This window comes from Sceloporus occidentalis, unplaced genomic scaffold (assembly GCF_023333645.1).
Source record: "Sceloporus occidentalis isolate IW3139 unplaced genomic scaffold, rSceOcc1.0.p SCAF_136, whole genome shotgun sequence".
NCBI classification, from domain to species: domain Eukaryota; kingdom Metazoa; phylum Chordata; class Lepidosauria; order Squamata; family Phrynosomatidae; genus Sceloporus; species Sceloporus occidentalis.
The window spans coordinates 1,118,236-1,140,588 of NW_028317116.1; the positions used below are offsets into that span (position 1 = coordinate 1,118,236).

At 42.5% G+C, this 22,353-nt stretch overlaps 1 protein-coding gene across 1 annotated transcript in view; it reads left to right on the forward strand.

Annotated features, from left to right (window-relative positions):
• The window catches only part of LOC149281296 (tensin-1-like), a 51,787-nt gene extending 47,670 nt beyond the window's left edge, over positions 1–4,117 (forward strand). Inside the window, exons 22-30 of the mRNA XM_089499484.1 lie at positions 202–288; positions 402–533; positions 627–716; positions 869–946; positions 1,037–1,108; positions 1,449–1,617; positions 2,522–2,590; positions 3,480–3,509; positions 3,979–4,117. Of these exons, the coding sequence (XP_089355610.1) occupies positions 202–288; positions 402–533; positions 627–716; positions 869–946; positions 1,037–1,108; positions 1,449–1,617; positions 2,522–2,590; positions 3,480–3,509; positions 3,979–4,117 (866 nt within the window). The remainder of the gene's footprint in view (positions 1–201; positions 289–401; positions 534–626; positions 717–868; positions 947–1,036; positions 1,109–1,448; positions 1,618–2,521; positions 2,591–3,479; positions 3,510–3,978) is intronic.
• The last annotated feature ends 18,236 nt before the right edge of the window (positions 4,118–22,353 follow it).

Consider the following 22,353-nt stretch of genomic DNA (forward strand, 5'->3'; position numbering starts at 1 on the left):
AATTTCACATGACTGACAACAACGGCGGCCTCCTGGTCTGCAGATATAAATGAACCAAACCCTCTTTGATGCTACACTACACAACTGTACCCAACAATTTGGGTTGAATTACTTGACTATTAATAAATAGAATGTCAACGATTATATCGTATATATTTGTTCTGGAGATTTTTATTATTATTATTATTTTTAAATTCCCAGACAGCAGCCCTGAAACGCGCGCTAACGTGAAGTTTGTACAGGACACGTCCAAGTTTTGGTACAAGCCAGAAATTTCAAGAGATCAAGGTAAGTTTATTATTTATCTGATTATTTTGTGTATTTTGCCCAACCTTTCCCACTCCCGTAGTTTTTGCCTCGGTTTAGGTGTTGATCGTCTAGCATTTATTCTACGTTTTCAGCAATCTCACTACTGAAGGACAAGGATCCCGGGGCCTTCATTATCCGTGACAGCCACTCCTTCCGCGGCGCCTATGGGCTGGCGATGAAGGTAGCCACACCGCCCCCCACCGCTACCCAGTCCAGTAAAAAGGGTAAGTACGTCACATGACACTCCGTCGGTGTTGGCCACGTGTCTGCCACGGCCAGTGTTTAATGGAATGTGAATTGTTACTTTGTTGCCGCAGACTCCACCAATGAGCTTGTGAGACACTTCCTGATAGAGACCAGCCCCCGAGGGGTGAAGTTAAAGGGCTGCCTCAATGAACCCTACTTTGGTGAGTCTATACTTTATAGAGTACCCTCTACCACTTCTGCTGGGAGGCTGTTCCACTTATCTACCCATTAGAAACTGTATTATGTGTTGTTAGAAGATTATTAAGGAGGACTGAATGTGGCTTTGTGTAACACTACGTTCTCCCGTGGACAGGGTGTCTCTCCGCTCTGGTGTACCAGCATTCAATCACACCCCTCGCGCTGCCCTGCAAGCTGGTTATCCCAAGCAGAGGTAAGTGTCCCAGCATTAACAATACGTTTACCGGAGGCAGAGACCTTCAGGGAGGTCGCGGCGAATTCCAACCCTCTCTTGTCTTATCAGATCCTTCGGATGAAACGAAAGAGACAGCAGCCCCCGCCAATACCACGGCCGACCTCCTGAAGCAGGGCGCAGGTACGTGTCTTCAGCAGTCGGATTAGGGCTTGTAAATATATATATATATATACATACGTCTGTTAGCTCTTACCTTAAAAAATGTATGGAACTTAGTTCAGAGTTGGATAACTTTATTAAAGTTAACAAAAATGAAACATGATGGTACCGGACAAAAGAACGCCGAGCGCATCTCATTTTTAGAAATCTGCACCGATTTGCCCATTTTGTGCCAGGCCAGCCCCTTATTGTTCAAGCTCCAGGGTTATTGGAGGATATCCCGGCCTTCGCTGTGATGTCATTACTCCACACGTCGCCTCCTCTGATTTTAACCTCGCTTCTCCTTCTTGTGTCTTCTCAGCCTGCAACGTGCTCTTCATCAATTCTATCGACATGGAGTCTCTCACCGGCCCGCAGGCCATCGCAAAGACCATCGGGGAGACGCTAACGGCCGACCCACAGCCCGCCGCCACCATCGTCCACTTCAAAGTCTCGGCCCAAGGAATCACCCTCACCGACAACCAGAGAAAGTGAGAACTTAAATAAGCTTAATTATCGAGATATACATTAACGTATTACAGGCGTACCTGAGAACTCTCCGGGTCACCACTGAGAAACTCGGGGTCGCAGGAGTGGTGTTGCAGCAAGTCCGACTCCCCGCTGACTTCCCTCCAACCACGGCGTGGGGTCCAGCCCCGACATCCTCGGGACCGCCCAATGGTGGCAGCGGGGACCGCCTATATCTCTGGATAACCCGTCGGAGCGGGGCCGCCAGCCGTCGGTTCCCAAGAGAACTTCTTTCTCCGATTATCCAGAATGTTGGTCAAACCGACCCTCTGAAATAGCAGAATTCTGACAAAACTTAGACACATTGTTACCTAATAAATAATAATAATAGCTGGAACCGGCTCTGGGCCGGGGTTCTGTTCTTGGAACTTTACTAATCATTAGTATATTATAGAACCTGCTGTCACATCGGCCCCATTCGGCCCCCGCCTAGTCGCCCGTTTCTCCTGCTGTAAAGACACAAACCTTAATCAGCCGTTGGTCTCGTCTTAGATTCAGGAGCCGTATGTCTATCCCGCGCATGTTTAATCCCCAGTACCCCTTGTTGTTATCTGAACACAGGGTAAGCGATGTAACATTCACGGAATACACGATTCTGGCCCAAAGTGGCAAAAATAGAGCAAGAAGTTTATATGGTGATGGCACCGGATCTTCTGTGATCATGTTGAAGCCCTGTAACCAGATCACTCAGATCCCGGTTTTCTCTCTTAAACATTAACCATTTCATTAATGGAGACAGAAACACAGCTTTTAATTTAATTTAATTCTCTGTTATATTACGGGATTATTCCACTTGTTCTGCTTCGTTCGGAGAGATGCCAGAGGAAGCCAATTATTTGATTTTAATGATAACGTTTTATTTCATAGGTTGTTTTTCCGAAGACATTATCCTTTGAACACAATCACCTTCTGTGACCTGGACCCGCAGGAGAGGAAGTAAGTGAAATTACCAAATTATTATATTTTATCTATTATTTTTTTTATATATATATATATAAATCAGATTCTGTAGCGCTAACAGGAAAGTTAAACTCACCAATAACGCTCCGGACACCCCTGGGGTCCTGCTATTGTGAGTTAATAATTTATTTGGAGGTTGCCTGGGGGGAGGGGATTTAAATAGTTAAAGCCGGTACCAAACGGACCATGAAGATAATTAATAAGTAACATTGTTAATTAAAAAATAAACAAATCTACAGAGTGAACCAGTTAATACCGTTTAGAATGTCACGTGATGTTGACGTCTCATGTATGTCAGTGTCCGTCGTTATACATACAGCTGCGACTCGTGTTACGCCGGAGTTATATTCCTGAGATTTACGGCACAAAATGAAGAAGCGTAAATTGTTCTCCGCTTCTTCATTCTTCTCTGGTGATCTGCTTCTTTTTGGCTCTCCCTGGAGCACTTCCTCATCACAGAGGAGCCGAGGCTGCAGACAGAGAGGAGTGCAGAAACGCGGAGACGGTAGAGAGTAAGATAGAGTGAGTAAGAGTGGGACAGAGAGTGAGTAAGAGTGAGTGACAACGAATCCGAATTTTTGTCCGAAACTGAAACCTCAGGAAACGAAATTCGTTGTCCAAAAACGAATGGACCAGAAACCAAAAAATTCGTACGAATAATATTTTTAGGTCCATCTACTAGTAAATTTTATTACAACGTGGGGTCCATCTAGGAAGTCGGGCAGAGTCACCTCACTCCCTCCGATCGTAAACCATGAGAGGGGCAAAGGTGAAAGCGACGTAAACCGAGTCGTGCCTGTATATGGTATTCCTGCCAATTCCAAGTATGTTTTGGCCGTAAAATATTTGTGTTTTTTATCTCTAGGTGGATGAAGACAGACGGATCGCCTGCAAAGTAAGTTTAAAAACAGGTTTTAAGTTTAAATTACTAGCGTAACGCGGGCATTAAAAACGTCCCACCTGTACCCCGGTCCCAGGCAGGTGAATCCAGGTGCGGAATTTAAATGAAAGCATCTGGAAACCAAACGATTGACGGATCAGCGGGTTCTGTAACACACATGGGTAGTAGATACCTGGAACAGACTACCGGTGGAAATAGTATAGGCAAACACATTAAAGTTTGGGATGTGGAATGTCTAGTCTTCATATGCTTCCCGCAATGCATATTTGTTGCAGAAATAAGGGAAGGGGGTGTATTGCGAACCTTTTTCCCCTAAAAAAACTAAAATATTTTTTTAAGATAACCTATTATCTCTTATTAAAAATATTGGATGAACCATTAAGGAATGTATAATAGTTCTCGACTGTACGCGAATATATTTAACGCCAGTGTTCACATTTAACGCCAGCTTCTTCTCTTGTAGACTCTTCGGCTTTGTGGCCAGAAAGCAGGGAAGTACGACGGACAACGTCTGCCACCTCTTTGCCGAGTTGGATCCCAACCAGCCGGCCACGGCCATCGTCAACTTCGTGTCGCGGGTGATCGGCTTGCAGAAGAGATGAGCCGACTAACACCCCCCCCCCCGCCACCCCTTTGTTCATGAATCGGTTCAAAAGAATGGACTCTCAAGAGAGAAAGTGCATTATGGGAGAGGAAAGTGATTTTTTTGGGGGGGGGTTCCTGTGCAGGTGGGATATCAAAGCAAAAAAAAAACCAAAAAAAAAAAAGAGGAAGAGGTGACGCAAAAAAAGGAAATGATATCATGGTGATTTTCTGACGAAGGGGGTGAAAGCAATGATGTCATTGTACATACTAATACGTCTCATTGGTCTCTCGGTCATTTAACAACCGCATCAGAATCCTGGCTGTTTTATTTCGATTGATGATAAAATGCGACCATCGCTATACAATGTATCCGGCTACGAAAGCGCGTATATAAACACATAGCATACGCGAAAAACTATACCGCCTTGTTTAGGAGAGTATAATATAAAGCGATTTTTATATAAATGCGTTGAATGTACAGAGCTGGCTGCAGGTTTGCTGTCTTTTTAACCCCCCTTTTTTTTTTTTTCGCGCTGTTTTTTCTTTATTTTTTTTTTACAGCGATTTAGGAAGTGGGGCGGACTTTCGAGATTTTCCTGGTTGGGAACGAACCGATATCTGCCGTTTTATCGTTTTTTTGAGTGTTTCTGGCATCTTACAGACAGAGCGCTGATGTTGGTGGCTCCACCTAGTGGTCAGTAAGGGCATTGCACGCGTCTCTATGTAATGGGGGCTCTGTCTCTTATGGAGAGGCTGTGCTGTTGGCCCTGAGTGATGAGAGCTTTCCCAGCTTCCTTTAAAAGAGACAGTAACGTGCGGCCTTTTCTGTTTGTCTTTCTCCTCTTAGCTGCCAGGAAAGCTTGTTTAGTTATATGCCACCCAGGGGCGGCGATACGATTCATGAAAAGGGCTGTTACAGGGGGCAGAAAGGGGTATTGATAAATGTTTGAATGCGGAGGAGATCTACTCTGTGATCCGTTACAAATTATTCCGCGGAGTCTTGAAGTTGTATTATTTCTTTTAAGATTACGCCTCTTTTGTTAATACAAAAGCAAGACGAGACAATGGCAACTCCTCTCGAGTGACCCGGCGTTTAAACGAGAGAGCCCGAGCACTCAAAGGGTGGGACGTGTTCAGCGTGTAACTGCCGACAAGCTCGTAGATGAAACTGTATTCTTGCCTTGTTAGTTTGTAATTGTTACTATTGAGGCCGTGTAACTACAGAGCCCTCTGCGCATCCTAAACCCTGACTACTAGCTTTATAACCTGCGGGGGGGGGGATGTGGTGTGCACCGAAGACCCCCCCATTTTGGGTCCTTTGTGAAAACGCTCTGTAGTTCCTCTAAGGGGACATTATTTAGCCGCGCAGGTGATTAACCCTTTCATAGCTCCGCACTACTGCAAATCTAGTTAACATTAAAAAAAACGTACCTGATAGGGTTAACTCAGAGAGACGAAGACGGGCGCGTTGCTTACCTCGCTGCCGCGCAAAGTGTTAAATTCCGCCGCATGAATGTGGGGTACGGATGTTTTTATTCTGGGTTTTTTTTTATGGGGGTCAGGGAGGCGCATGGGTAATAAGACCCTTATGTTACGCTCGCCTGGGAGTTGGCCTGCGGTTGTCTGAGCGTAATGGGATTGTCTGCAGAAATTAAAGTGCCAGCGACAGCCAACGCTTAATTAAAAATGCCGACCTGGAAACAAGAGGTAGACTAATCCCTGAAGCAACTCGCCCTGTTCCGCGAGAGCCGCCTGCAAACGCATTTTATAGCATGGATCGCTTGCAGGGAAACGCGTTCCGGTGGGTCTGACCCGCTGCCTCCCCTCTGACCCACAGACGCCCCGGTCATTTTACCAAGGCGCTCTCCGGGTCTCTTGCAGTATTAAACAGAAATAATCCTACAAAATGAGCTCCATTATATATATAATAAACGTCGCACCCACGGCTGAGCATAATAGGGGTTGTAGTCCACAGCTTTCGATCGGCTGGAGGTTGTCTTTGGCTGGTAATGCCCCGGGAGAATTTACCGTCACGCGGGGTCTCAGAGTATGTTGGAGCTTTTAATCAAATAATATTTATAAGAGTGATGCGTTCTGTAATATACATAAAAAGAACAAAGTGAGATTTCTATTTTTCTACTAAAACCGAATTATTGTATTTTTGTTCCATTGATATAATTGATCCATTTTAATCTAATAATCTAATCCCAGATATGACGGTTTTCACCTAACGGGGCAGGATCCACGCTTAACGGTAGCTTCAGAAAGGTCTATTCAGCAAAGGGGGCCGAGGTGGCCTTAGCACCCTGGGGAGGAATAATTCAGTGGACACAAGTAATCGTCACTCGGGTTCAGTGCTAAACCTGCTCCGTCGGTGAAACGCGTCGGCCCCCGATCAATGATTCTGAATTCTTGGTCAAATTTATCAACAATCTAATGTAGTCAGAGCCCTGAAATGTTGTCTTTGATGAATTGCGGGCCCTCGGGGCCCCCAGATGGCTAAATAATAGCAGCCTTTTTAATAAATCTGATCGCGATCGACAAACCTGTTTATTCCAAGCCGAAGCTTGTGTATCGGGGGCAGAATATTGGGGTCTCTGCTTCACCCCCTTCACGGGACGAAGGAATTAGCACGTTAGAAGATGTACGCGGAGGGCATTTCTGTAGAAGGCGCGTGTCGTGCGAGTGTGCGAGGGAAATAACGATATTTCGAGATGGCGCACTTTTGTTTTATTTTTTTTAACCCTTTGCATTCTTAAAAAAGCTGTTCTTGGCTGTGGATGATGGCATGTGCCCCCCCCCGGGCCCCCTCTGGAGTGCCTTAAAGTATTAACCCTCTGAGTTCCTAGGGGGGATTTGGGGGGCTATTGTGTCACGCCGTATGCCACTTAAGAACCAGCCAGCGAGAATGGCAACGAGGAAAGGGTTTCATGCGGTGCGTCGTGGAAAAAATAGAGATGCTATAGGTTGCCTGCTGGCCTTTGTAACATCCAGCAGTGAAAGGGTGTTTTTTTTCTTTTTTTTAAAGAATCCATGTTTTTTTTAAGGAGGTCGGATTCACGTGGAAACAGGACGACGATCTGTGCTTATTGGAGCAAGCTGAGCTTTTTTGTTTGGTTGGGAAGTGAGGCCGATTTCCCGCCGGCGCTGATTCCCATCTGACGGGAACGGATTCCGTGATGATGTAACAATGTAACCGCGCAAGGAATGAACGCGTCGGGCGCACCGTGTCGTGTGTCAGCCCGGGCATGGCTGGGTATCTCGTCTGATGCCCCCAGTTTCATAGAGGGTAAAATCTTTGAGAAGCACTGGTGGTGAGAAGCCTCGATAACGGGTGGGGGGGTGGTGAGTAGGTTTGTTGACCTCATAATAAGAATAACGCTTTATGGCCACCGAACGGCTGGAGGAGTCTCCTTCTTCTTTTTCAGGATTCTATTCTATCATCCGTCGTAGGTTTTGGGAAGAGAGAGATTTCACCTCCACTGCTTGCCGGTCGGAGACATTTTTTTTACCCCAATCTGAACGCCAGCTCACGTTGCAAACTACCGCCCAGCCGTGCACTGCTTAGTATTTCCTGCCCCATCCTAAGCGGGGTTTATACGTCTTCTCTGCACGAGAGTCCAAGCTAAAGCGCTGTTTTCGTCATTCACAATAATTATTAGGCGTGAAAAGGACCAGCATAGGGCAGGTGCCTCCAGCTGTGGCCGAGCCCAGGCAGCGGCTGGCTGGGAATGATGGGAATTTCAGGCCAACAGCAGCTGCAGATACCCAACGTCAGCCGGTGCGAGTTTGTAACCCACCACGGCATATAGAATCACGGTTATAATGGTCTGTGTTATAGCACTTGTGTCGCACGCGCCCGTGTACTCACACTCACAAACAATGCCGAGTTCACAGTTTGTTTTTTTTACGGGAGGGGGTACGAGGAGTCACTTTTTTTTTAAGCTTCAGCTGATGAAATCTCATTGGTTGCTGGATTTCCCAGCCCCAAAAAGGGTTAAGCCACGACAACGTCTCCCAGCACTGAACAGGTTAACATATAATTGCTCTAGATGACACTGGACACGTGAAACATATATGATATAAATCACTAAAGCTTACCAAACGCCTTGGCTTCCGTATAAGATAAGAGTAGAAATCCATATTATTGGTTAAAAAATATTTCAAAAATGTAAAAAATTCTTGTTTTACGCCGTATCGATGAAGCGACAAAGCGATGCTCCTCTTCAAGCCAAATTCCCACGTTAAAAGCCATCACTTTGATGTTACCCTAACCAGGGGTAAATAAGCCCTAGGGGTCCCGGCACTAATACACGGGAGGTAATTACCGGAACTCCAAATGAAAGGGCTTTTTTTTTTTTATCTTTGATGCTGCTTTTGACAAAAATGCTGATTTTTTTTTTTAATATATGTAAGTTTTATTATTTCCTGGATATCTTCTGTTCGACTAAAGAATTTAAACTTTAATGTTTGACTTTGAGGGCAAAACAACAGAATATACGGCTCTGGGCATAGAAGTGTATAAAAAAAGGACTTAAATGGGTATATTTCTTAAATTGCTTAAATGGGTAATATAGGTCCAGATATTGAAATCGGACATTTAATTTCGGGGCATCTGATTGGCTAAAGGACATTGCGTGTTTTAAAGCGAATTATTTGGATCTTTGGGTTTTCCAACGTCCGCTGTGTCGGAATTCTGCGGTCAGTCTGTGGCTTCTTCGGAGCACAGAGGGGGATATCGCTACTTAATGACCCACCTAATGTTTTCTGCCCATGTCATCTGAGACGTGCTACCGATAAGGCCATTTGTAATCACGATGACTCCCGGGCAGAAACTATGGGAGAATTGAGGGTGGTGATATGACAATGCCCCCCAAAATGTCCAAAAGCCAAGAAATTTATAATAATGTACATTGTTTTGCCTGAATTACACGCTACCTTTTAACCATTATCCACCGTTACATGTCATTGTCACATGTTGCGGAACCGTATGTGACGCACACTGAACACGCCTCGCCTCTCCTTTCCAGTTCACCGGCGTCTGCTCTAACCTTTAAGATTATCGTACACCCCTAAATTATTCTGCCTGTTAGAGGGGGGGTCCGCGATCCGACGGCACCGACCCCTCTGACCAGCCGAAGCCAGTAATCCCCCAGCTCCACCAGTCGCTGTCAGCACCCATCACTGCCATCTCCTTGCATCGAATGACATCACCAAACTCGTCCGGCAATAATAGGGTTCCCACGGAGCGCCTTAACACGCTAACCTTATATATTTGCGTCACAATTTATCAACCGCAATCAGTAACCAAAAAAAAGAAGAAACGAAATAATAATAATAAAAAAAAAAAATTAAAAAAATCACAAAAAAATAATAAAACAAAAAATGAACAAAAAAAGGAAGAGATTACCCCCTCTCTGTATTTATATAGATTGAAATATACTTTATATTTTGTATCCATGTGCTCTTAATGTTATCACTTGTATAAATGGTGCGCTCTTTGCTTTCTGTACCTCTCGCTGTTAGACATGCGCGTCCCGCGTTCTGTTTGTACAGATGTCCGCATTTCTTTTCAGTTTATTGTACGGCTTCATCAGTGATAACATCTATATATAAAATATACTTTTGCTTGGAATGATTTGGTGTTTGGTGCTTTTATTTATTTTATTCATTAATCTGCATGTTCTGGTGTGAGAGACATTAAAATACATAAAGGGGTTTCACACAGTACAGGAGGGGAGTTTATTTCAAAGGAAGAGAACCATTAGAACACGAGATCATAATCTGAAACGAAAGCGTCAGAGGTTTAGATGTAATGTGAGGAAGATTTACTTTACTGAGAGGGTGGTAGATAAGTGGAACAGCCTCCCAGCAGAAGTGGTAGAGGGTAATACAGTGAAGGGATTTAAATAAGCATGGGACCTGAATCTAATACGAAACCAACGACTGATTAAGGTTTACAATTTTAATTTTAACAATTTTTTCTAAATTCCTTAATTCGTCTAAAAACAAGGCGGGGCCTCAACAAAAAAAAGAAAAACTAAGAAAGATCAGAATTTTCACCTTTTTTTTTTTTTATCTCGCTCTCTTCTACTATCTTTCAATGTCTCTCTTCCTTGTCCAAAAAAAAATGTAAAAATGTAAGGTGAAAAACAGGTATTACACAGAAATGTAGAATTTGCCATCAGATCGGCCCCATACGACCCCCGTCTAGTCGCGAGTTTCTCCTGCTGTAAAGACTCAAACCTTAATCGTTGGTCTCATTCAGGAGCCGTATGTCTATCCCATGCGTGTTTAATACCCTCCGCTGTATTACCCTCTACCACTTCTGCTGGGAGATCAGTAAAGTAAATCTGCCCTACATTAAAACAAAGCCTCCGATCCTCAAACATCCTAAATGCAAATTATTTGATCCATGCCTAATGCTTAAAGTCTGCACCAGGGAAGCAAAGTATCCAATTTGTAACAATGTATCTACTTGGTTCATGAGTCCATTTAATGAAACAAAATGAATAATATTATTAGCAAGTTAAATACAATGTAACACCGAATGCTTTGCCGATCTGCTGCTTCATCCTTTATCAAGTTATCTCAGTGCTCTGCATTTTACATAATGGCCACTAAGTGGCGCTGCTGCACTGCGTGTGACTTTCCACGCCAGAAGCTCATAAAACCCATCCCTTCTCTGCAGACATTTCTGGAGCCGGGTCTCTCCATGTGTTTTAAAACAGGAAGGAAGATATGACATAATCCGCACAGGGTCACATTCAGGGGAATATTCAAGGAGCTGCTGATCCGGCAGAATTTGGAGAAGAGCTCACTCTATCGGCACAATCCTGCGGTGATGCCCTGCGGGGATCTGAATATCACAATTTAGTTTTATTTATTTTTTAATAAAAGACACAGCTGGTGCAGACTACAAACTAAATGATTGTCTTCCTGGGTCTCACACCTATAAAAATCTTTGCAATTGTTATGTTTTTCGTAACGCTGCCTGTTCGTATTACTATTACCAGTCAGAAACCGGTAAAGATATTCTGAAAAGCAACATTTCTAAATAAAACATTCAAAATAGCCAAAGAGGGGCACTTTGGTTTTTAGTATTTTTTAATCCCGATCTCAGATTGTCCAGAAATCATTAATTTGCCTCATTTCAATTGACCTACTTGTATAAATTCAGATTATATGTCTACAAGCTGCTTTATCCTCTAATATTGTATTTTTATCTCAACTATAACATATTTCCTTCATCATTTTACTAAATTACTGGATAGAGTTAAACAAACACAATTTCAGACATTTGCCATGGCTTCTTCAGCGCCGCCTTGTCGCTTACTCACACATGCACTAGCACACAGACTCGATCTAACACCATGCACTAACACCATACATTCACTCTAACACCACACACTTACGCATATTATCCTTCTCCCACCTGCTAGGTCTCATTAATCTTAGGTTGACCCCTGACACCATACGCTGACACACACTCATGCTAACACTATATACTAGCACACACACTCTAATACCATGCAGTAATACACACTAACACCATACGCTTACACACGCTCACGCTAACACTTCCATTTACACATTCACTTTAACACCATAAACCTACACATATATACATACACACTCTCTCTCTCCTCTCCATCTCTTCCCCTCTCTCCTCATCAGTGCAGATCACATTTCTCTCCATCCCTCTCCCTCCCTATCTCTTACTTTCAGAGCTTCTGCTACCACTGGGTCGGGGAAAATATGGCGGGTGTTGGGAAGTGTTGCAATGTTTGCGACTCTGCTCACTGAAGAAACAAACAAACATGGTGTTAAACTAACTGATACCCATTAAGATACATAGTTTTACAGATGAATGTTGTTCTGGAGGGGTAACAAGTCATAATGATGTTCCCCAGCAGTGGAGGGTGAAGTGCCCTGGCTCTGAGATCTGCTCTTCGTCCGCCTCCCTCCCACCGCCCGGCAAAGCTTTCATCGCTGCCGTCTGTTGGCTGGCTGGTATGCGGAGAATGATCTTTGGCAAGAATCGTAGCGTCCATAACTATGCCTCAGAAGCATTCAGATACTTCGGGGATTATGGAGACTTGGGAAGCTCTCCAGTGAAAGGCAGACATGGAAATGAGATAAAATGACTCCGGACGAGTCTCTGCGACTGCGTTCCTTAATGCGGATCTATCACTTATCCCAAATCCTACATTTTACCATTCCGTACTCTAATTAAAGCCATGGAAAATAAGCAGAATACGTTAAAACCCACCGTTCATTCCATGGGAGCCGCCATCTTAACTTCCTGTTTCAGGATCGGCAACATTATTCTTCCCCATTGAGGCTTCATTTGTCAAAGTGGAGTGAGGAGGAGAGGGTTCAGGAGAGGACACCTATTCATATGCCAGATGTGCCACCTCCCGCCAGAGTCGGTATCAGCAAACCTTGAAACTAAATATCTCCATGCCGATCGCACGAACGATGCAGATAGTTTAACGCGTTCATTTAGTTATGTTAAAAGCCGTGGAGACGGCTCCTCCGTAATACAGACAGATCAAATAGTCATTGCCTGGATGCGTTCGCGAAATGATTGAGGGACAGGAGAAGGAGAGAAGCTGCCTCGAATGTCCAGCTCTCCTGAGAACAAGTATCTGAGTTTAGTCACTGACTTGTCACTCCAGAAATGTTGCATAAACTAATCCTTTAAAATTAGGTTACCGCCACTTTGGATATGGGGAGCACGCGAAACGACTCGGATCATATTCGCAAGTCTAATATTAACGTTAGTTATCTGACTCCTTTCACAGAACGTTGGCCGTGTCCGCGTTCTGAGCAGAGCCTCGGCTTGGTGCAGCTCTCCAACCCAAAGAGCGTAAAAACTAAATAATACAAAGTTTAGACACGAGGCTTGGCTTGGAAGATATTAGTAACTATTCTAGCTGTTTTGATCCAATGAGTGTCGACCATCAGGTTTTTTTTTAGTATTCCAATATTTGATCACAAGAGGCACCTGTAAAATATGAAGAATTCCATACAGTAACACAGACTCACTCTAACACCATACAGTAACACACACACACTTACACCATACGCTCACACACATACTCACTCTAACACCATACAGTAACACACACACTTACACCATACGCTCACACGCATACTCACTCTAACACCATACAGTAATACACACACTTACACCATACGCTCACACGCATACTCACTCTAACACCATACAGTAACACACACTTACACCATACGCTCACACGCATACTCACTCTAACACTTACACATACATAGACATATTCACTTTAACACCATAGACCTACACATATATACACACACGCACGCACGCTCTCCCTCCTCTCCATCCCCCCCCCCCCTCTCCTCATCAGTTTGGTTTGGAGACGCCTGGACAACTTAGCTTGTATTAAAAATCAAGTGGTAAAAAATTTTTTGGGGTTGAAACTGTCCATTTTTATGTAATGGCCTCGAATTGCGACTCCAACCTGCCCTTACTTACAAATATATGCCTGGATGGAAGGTAAGCAAACCGCTCTTCATTCTTCTCTGCATGGGCACCCGAGGCAGTCTGGAATTTATTTGCTTACCGTTGCTCGGCCTCAACCAAAATGGTGCCTCATGCATCCATAACACTTTCTTTAAAGTCCTTTTACTCCATGTCTTCCACCCTACAACTCCGTTGGCATGTCAGAGGACCATAAGCATGTCTTCAGCACCAGCAGTCCAGGTTAGTTACTAAGACTTCTAGAACTTTTTCAGTTGACCCATGCGTCTCTTCGGCCAGACGTTCGTACAGCTAGAGCGTGCCATGAAGGAGAAAACATATGCCAAGCCCCAGACCCCCACCCCCACCCCGGTTGTAGAGTTGGACCCTTTTCTAAATGCTATAGAAGGATCTCCACCCTGTCCTTTCCTGAATACCTTTCAGAACCAGACTGCGCCAAAGGATTTATTTTCAGACAGGTTCTACCAGCCTCTAAATCTCCACGAATTACACTATGAGCTGTTTTCTTTTACCGGGCAGCGAATTGGACTGCTAGAAAGGGGACAAATTACATTAAATTGTCCTGTCGACGGCACGCTGGCATTCCAACGCTCAATGATGGATTCTTTACTGCTGTGTGTGCGACGGCTTAAATATACACAAATGGGGGGTTTAAGCACTTCTAGAACGTCTCTTCCAAAGAAAATCCGCCTTAGCTTATACAAGGCGTCTGCGCTGAAAGCAGACTTCACGAGTTCCCTGGCAAAATCTAATCAGATGATGTGGACAAAATAGTTTAGAATCTGGGTTATTAATGCTAACAAATTCCTCTTATTGGACAATATTAATAATTAGGCCAAATGTACAATTTATTTTGAATTGCTCTTATTATTTATATATTTGGGTTGAAGGTGCCAAAGTACAGATACCGAGAGAAATAAAGGGGAATTGTGTAATTAAATGAGACGTTTACAGCCCAGGCAATCAGAGGGTATTATTCTTGTAGATCGGTTCCAGATTTTGATACATTTAATTCTTTTGGCTTCAAAAACATTTACATGGAAGGCTTTAAAACAAACGAAACATCACATTGGCTATCGTGTCTTGGTCAACCCAAAGACTTCACATTCTTAAGAGCTTGCGATTTATTTGTACTCGCTAATAAAAAGTCTTTTAAAAAGTGGACAAGACGTCTGGCAGGAACTTGTCCAGTGTTCTGATATTAAAGCGGAACTCCCACGTGGTTGTGTAGTCAGTAGGGCACCTTAACCCCTTAATGACCAAGATCAAAATGCATTGTTTTCAATGGGTTTTGGGACCACCCATTGTCCTTAAGGGGTTAATAGTATTTGGTTGGAAAAATTGCCTGAAGTTTTCCATGGGTGTTCTTGCTTCTTCAGTGTTCATGGCGCTCCAATGTTGCCTCTTCCAGCTGGCCCATGGACCTCCGATGACGTGAAGCCGAGTACTGCCGAAGAGGAGCAAGGCGCACGTTCCATAAAAGACGTCACAATCCATTTGCGGCTGATGACATCAGACTCCCCTTTGTGTGATGTCACGTATTGCTGAAAATAATAATTTCGTGTTTTCGGCAACATGAAGCCTCCATACTTACGCAATGACCTTGTGCCCTGTATTGAGCTCACTATCATTGCTACAATGTTGAAGGGAAGACGCCGAAGAATGTACAGAGGATCATGGGTAGGTGAGTATTGGTATACAGATCTACAGGTGGGTAAATCCAATATTTTAAAATAATTAAAAGAAACATTAAGTATGTTAAAGAAATACTCTGGGTAGGGTAGTGGGAGGCTAAAGATGTCTCCGTTGAGATGTGAGCCTATGATATATTCACAAATCCAACTTTATATATACATATTGAGACCAATGGCTAAGACCTCTTTAAACTAGAAAAATCTATCTTTATGTTAAAGAAATCCATATAAGACCAAACCTTAACAACTTAAATCGTTAGCCTTTTAATTATCCCTAATCATTTCAGAATGGAGGGCTAATTATTAAAGGTAAGTAAGCAGGGAAGGATTCCGGCATTAGAACCCGTGCTGGATGATTATAGAAGACACAGGGTTAGCCAAAGAGTAACATTGTAACAATGAGTCACAAATAAAAACCCTACATAACATTTTTCTCCATAATTACCCGTAATCAGACGTAAACCAAATGGGAAGTGGTCTCTGGACAAACAGTTTCCTGCTTCCATTATGGACTCCTGCCCGAAACAGCAGGGGAAGAATCCTTGGCTCTCTGACACGGGTATGTGACATTGAAAGGCAAGTTGGCAACATAAACTTAGAAATGTTTCCCCCCAGAGGTTCCTTGGACTGGACGTGGATTTGGCGTTGTGAGGTCTTGACATCCCAACATGAGCTGGTCCATGAAACGAATGGGAATCACAGTAAACTATATGGTTAGGAATGACTTAATCAATTTATTTTAAATATCTGTCTTGGACTTCATGGCTGCCAGGTGGTGAACCACTAATCAAAACTGGAAGAGGAGCCCTTTCATTATAGCTGCGCATGAAGGCTCCGGAGACAGATCGAGTGGACAAGGCATGGTCATTAGCCTGGAGATTGATTTTCCATGATCAGAACCTTACAACCAGGGACTTCAAATTCCTCGCAAACCCATTATGACTTTTTGCTACGGTATCATTAGGCTGCCATGGTTGAAATGAAAAAATGCAGGTTATGCAATTTACAGAGTAATATTAATATATGTTATTATACAACAATATAACCCCTTGGTTAGTGAAATAGCCTCCCAGTATGTAAACATGCATGGGGTAGGCATATAGCTCTGGAATCTAAGCTAAGACCATATTTTTCTATAAATATATATATTTTTTTAATTATGACATCATTAATTGTGTTTAGCTAAGGTTGCAACAAAATGGGGGAAAGTCAACTCTTTACCCTCGCTACTAATATAATAGTCTTTCTGTCTCCATTGTTGCCAAACTGATGCCGGAAGCTGATAAGACCCTCAAAAAGCCCCCCCGCAGAGAGGGAGTAGGTGTTTGGCAACGCAGACAAGTGAGAACGGAAACCTCAGTTAAGATGACAGCTCTAGAATCCTAAACCTTGATGTGCGGGGTATATATCGCCTGACTGATGGACAAACGCAGGTGAGATATCTGGCTTCTTGTCTATCAACATAATTCAAAAGAGAGAGAAAGAAGGATAGAGAAGGAAAAAAGAGATGAGAGCGAAGAGAGAAAAGAGGGAAGAGAAAATAAAGATTAAATAAAAATACCTGCACACAAATACTGTACAAATATCAAATATAACAACGGAGAGTAACCCATCTGCTTGATAAAGAGGATGCAACCAACAGCTTGGCAAAAGGTAGAAACTCTACAACTCTCCTTGGTTACCAGTAGATTATTTCATTGATTTAATACTTTTTTAAATGTATTTTTCTTATTGACCTAAAAGTTAAAGGGAATAATTTTGTTTTTAAGTTGTAGGCGAGGGCATGCAAGCTAGAAATTTAATTTCATTCACACAAACCCAACTACAACTACAGAGCATCTAACAAATATTTGATTTGTTGTTTTGAGTTGCAGCGTGTGCGTACATGCCACCTGTATCCATTTTTTTGCAACATTTTAACCCTTTAATTCAATTGACAACTTCTAGTGAATGTAAGCCATTATTTAGTCCTCATTTTGTTTTAATGAGAAATAAAAACGTTCATCAGTTTCAATATAGAACGTTTGGCCATCTGTTTTCCTTTTTCCCAGGTAATCACCACTCCAGCAACGAGCGAGGGTTAAATTATTTCCTCTTACGTATGGCATGCGTACACGGACATATTAAGTGACAAATTCATTTCAGCTTTTAAAAAGCAGATGTAAGGATCAGCAAGAGGTTTATCATTACCTTGGGATCTTAAAATACATAAAATATTCTCTTAAAATGCACCTGTTACACATGGAAGGAAGTCAAAGGACCAAACTGATGGACAATTATTAACACACAGCCCGGTAATTAAATAGCAGCTCGTACTTTGGCATTCAAGACTCAAATAAGACTCCCAAAGAGACTTCATTTTTTCTTAAAGAATGTTTAGAGATATAGTGTCACGTCTATAAAGCTAATATTAGACATGAATGGTCAACAGACTCTAAGGATTGTGATTGAGACTTCAAGATGAAAACATATTTTGTGGGGAAAATGCCATGAAAAAAACTTGTTTTTTCTCGTTTTGTTCCAATAAATCCCGTTTATCTGCAAACCTGGAGGCCGCCATTGCTGTCAGTCATGTGATATTTTGGTGACTTTCCCGGCCCAAACAGCCCACTGAGCTGATGCTTTATGGCAATGCTAATGAAGTCCGTCCCTCCATAGACTTTCATTAGTCAGACAGTCCAACTGGTAATTAAGACTAAGCCATTCTATTGTTTCCCACCAGCAGTATGATAAGGAGTCGGGGGTTTTGTCTAATACATTGGGTTTAGATAACTCAGCAGCTCTACCTGTCTGACATTCTAGGATAATATTCCTGAAGAAGCTTGCAATCTATTATAATTCAGTTAGCCAATAAAGGTATCCTCTTTTTTATTTCTAGGGCTCAGATTCTATTGTAAGATCCCCGTCCATTTTATCTCCGGTAGAGATCGGTCTCCGCTCGCAGGGTGCGGTACCTGTAGCACAGTCTGACGGCTCAAGTTGCAACACAGCCAGGTGCTTTTTTTTTTTCTCGGTTGTTTTGTATGTTCAGCAAATTGCAGATCATGTTGTGTCAAGGATCTCCGAGCAGAAGTTCAAACATGCCCGAGGAACGGGTTCATATGCAGTCAAGCATCTGCAGTAAATGTTTTTTATTTTTATCAGTAAAATATATCCTGGCTCCACCATAACATTAAGACAGGCGCTTGTGATAGCGCTGAATGCATCGCACGTCGCTGGAGAAAGAGAGACGAAACAACTCATTAAACGTCAAGAGGGTGCAGAATGATCAAAGCCGGGCTCAGCCTATTATTTTTAATTAGGATTTAAAAAAACGACAGGACCAAAGGACGTATAGGGTGAAAACGATGTACACAAATAGAAAAGCACGCAAGATTTGTATAGTTAAAATGTTTTTTTTCAAGAATTAGAAGACATTTAAAAAAAAAGATGGACTCAGTTGGGAAACGGAAACCATCAGGCAAATGACTATATTAAGCAAAATACAATATTTTTGAAAGTTTTTTAAAGTTTCAGGGTACTGGAGATTAGGGATAAAACTGTGTATTCTTAATGTTATGATTCTTGTTTTTTTGGGGAAAGAATGTTAAATTTATATTATTAATATTATTACTTTATTACCATGATTATTGTGATAAATTAATAATATTAATAATAACTTGATAATAATACACAGCGTGGTAATAAAATTCATGGACAGAGACGATATTTTATAAGATATGTAGCAATCCCTTTCAAGGAATAATTTTGTTGTTGTTGTTGATTTCAGCCCATTTAATAAAGAGATACAAGATGTTGCAACCATCAGAGCCCAGATTAAGTATTTAAGCAGCTTGTTAAACTATATAGAGAGATCTTTTATGAGGACGATGAAATTGTTGCGCAATAGACAAAAAAAAATCCTTACCGGGCAGAAAATTGAGTTCGCTGATGACCCAACAGGGTCCTCAAAACGTATTCTGTATATGAAGATCAAGTGCTAGAATATGGAGACAATATGCGTAACCTGCCCCATTTATTATAGTTCTTGTAATTTTCTCACCCCAAGTGGGGAGGTAGGGGACACCCTCCTTGGTTAAGGGGACCCCCATTTTTTTTTTATTTAACACACATACACACTGCTTACATAAACTTACACACACATTTACATCACCATGGTAACACATGCAAACCTACACGCTCCTGCGCCATCATGCTCACACACACTTACACATATACATACTCAGAGGGTTAGATGTAATGGAAGGACGTTTTACTTTACTGAGAGGATGGTAGATAAGTGAAACAGCCTCCCAGCAGAAGTCTCATTATTGGTCTTCAAAGCACCAAATTACATTAATCAATAAAAAAAGAATCCACCAATTCTGTAAACGTCTCCTCAGCCGCTGCTCTGTATGGAGAAGATGCTAGATATCTGTCCTCTTCTATCATGTAAGTGGTTACTGTGCTCCTCCTGTCATAATGAAAGATAAGCACAATTACTGTATAAGCACAAACCTTATTTCACTTATCCCGCTGATGGAAACCAGATGTTTTCTTTTTCCATCTCTCTCTGACAGATAATGTTTATCCAAAGCAATATGTATGATTAGAACACGAAAACTTTCTCTCCTGCTAGAATAGCCTTGGAATATTCAATACCCGATAAGGAGGAACTAGATGCTTCCCACCTTAACGTTACATAATATTTCTTAAAAAAACTAAATTCTGAGTGCGGTATGCACACACACACACACGCTACCGCTCAAACACTTGAGAAATTTCTGGCTGTAACATAATTACAAAAAGGGTTTCTAACGATCAATCAGCCTTTTAAACTTAAACTTGGATCAGCGAACACAACGTGCCATTGGAACACAGGAGTGATGGGAGTGATAAAGGGCCATTGGAACACAGGAGTGATCGGAGTGATAAAGGGCCATTGGTACACAGGAGTGATGGGAGTGATAAAGGGCCATTGGAACACAGGAGTGATGGGAGTGATAAAGGGCCATTGGAACACAGGAGTGGTGGGAGTGATAAAGGGCCATTGGAACACAGGAGTGGTGGGAGTGATAAAGGGCCATTGGAACACAGGAGTGATGGGAGTGATAAAGGGCCATTGGAACACAGGAGTGATGGGAGTGATAAAGGGCCATTGGAACACAGGAGTGATGGGAGTGATAAAGGGCCATTGGAACACAGGAGTGATGGGAGTGATAAAGGGCCATTGGAACACAGGAGTGATGGGAGTGATAAAGGGCCATTGGAACACAGGAGTGATGGGAGTGATAAAGGGCCTCTGTACGCCTATGAAGAGATTCCAATAAAAATCATCAAACTAAGCAATTTTTTTTATTTCCTCACTTTTTAAATATAAAATATTTACAAATCTTTGGAAACAAAACATATAATTGAATGCTTCCTGGTAACTAGACATTGATTTATATTTATTATTTTTTATCTTTTAACCTGATTACACAGGATTTGGAAGTATTCTGAATTCTAAAATGTAGGATTCGGTAACGTGTCATCTCCTCCTTAGTGATACCTGATTTGATTGACTGATTATATGTTACGGGAATCCTAAATTCCGTGGCTTTTGCTTTCGAGTGTTCAATTTGATTTAAAAGGACAAGTTGGTTACAAATTAAAGCGGGAACGGGAGCTTTAAATATTAATTGGTTACAAGTAGGATTTAAGAACAAAGAAAGTGTGTGTGGGGGGGTTAATAAGTCAAAAAGTTAACACAAGGACATAACCATGCAAGTGATTTCAGGAAATGCATGCAAAATGCCTTCTGAGATCCAAACCACCAGATGTATCCCAAGCTCTGCCCGCTGGGCTCGGAGGAAAGCGACTTGCACACAATAATAAGTTATCCCGTTGCGACGTATCTTACAAGCAGAGCATTTAATAACGTTGTGGCGCGAGTGCTGACTGCACTGCCAACCTCAAATTATAAATGTGGACGCAGCGAAATGACACGTGATCAGACCACATGGTGCCGCCACGAGCAGCCAACTCGAGCAGCGCAGCGGGTGAACCCTGACATGCCCCCCTTCAATAAATGATGTTTTCTTTGGTTCCGGATCCGTAACCATTTACACGCCTTGAAATTCCCTTTTAAAAAAAAATGTTTTTGTGGGGTGGGGGTATATTTTTGTGGGGTGGGGGTTATATGCTTATATCAGTGCATGGAATGCTAATAGGAAATTTAGATTTAATATTGTGACCCCTGAAGCAGCACTGCTGTACAGCTAGGAGATCCACCATATTTTTACTGTTCAATGAGGTGAATGAGGTTGGTGGCAGAAAACAATTGTAATGTTGAATATAAGACTTTCAGATCGAGAGCAATTTGAGGGATTAAAGGCAGGAGTGAGTTTAGGGTTAGTGGCTCCTGGGTGCAGTATTTTTTGGTGCACAACTAACACACACACTCATACTAACACACTTACGCTAACACCATACACTAACACACACACATACTAACACCAAATACTAATGCACTCATGCTCACACCATACACATACTCTAACACTATACTCTTATACACTCTAATGTATACATGTTAGGTGACCCCACTGGAAGCCTTGGTTACCGCGCACGCGACTATGTGCCACCACTGAAATTCTGCACATAGGCATAAGGAATCTCATTAAACCACCTGGAACTCTTGCACAAGCCAGTGTTGGCTGCTGTATTATGGGTAATATGAAGGCTGGAGTGACCCTTTAACGACAGCAAGCAACTTGTTATGCCTAATACCACTAGATGGCGACACAACGCAACAATGACACGGGCAAGAAAAAGGGGAAAACGGTGGAAACAATTACGCAGCCGACGAGCTTAACCGTAGCAAAGGCCAATTTCTTGTGTTTATTTTGTACAGCAATGTTTTAACCCTTTGCACGCCAGATAAGTTATGCAACACATAGCTCTGGAATGTAAATGGGTGTCTCCCCTTTAAAAACAAAAGCCGCTCCAGAAAGGCTAGATAAATATAGCACGGTCACGGTGAGCGACATCATAACCCCCTACACATTTCAAA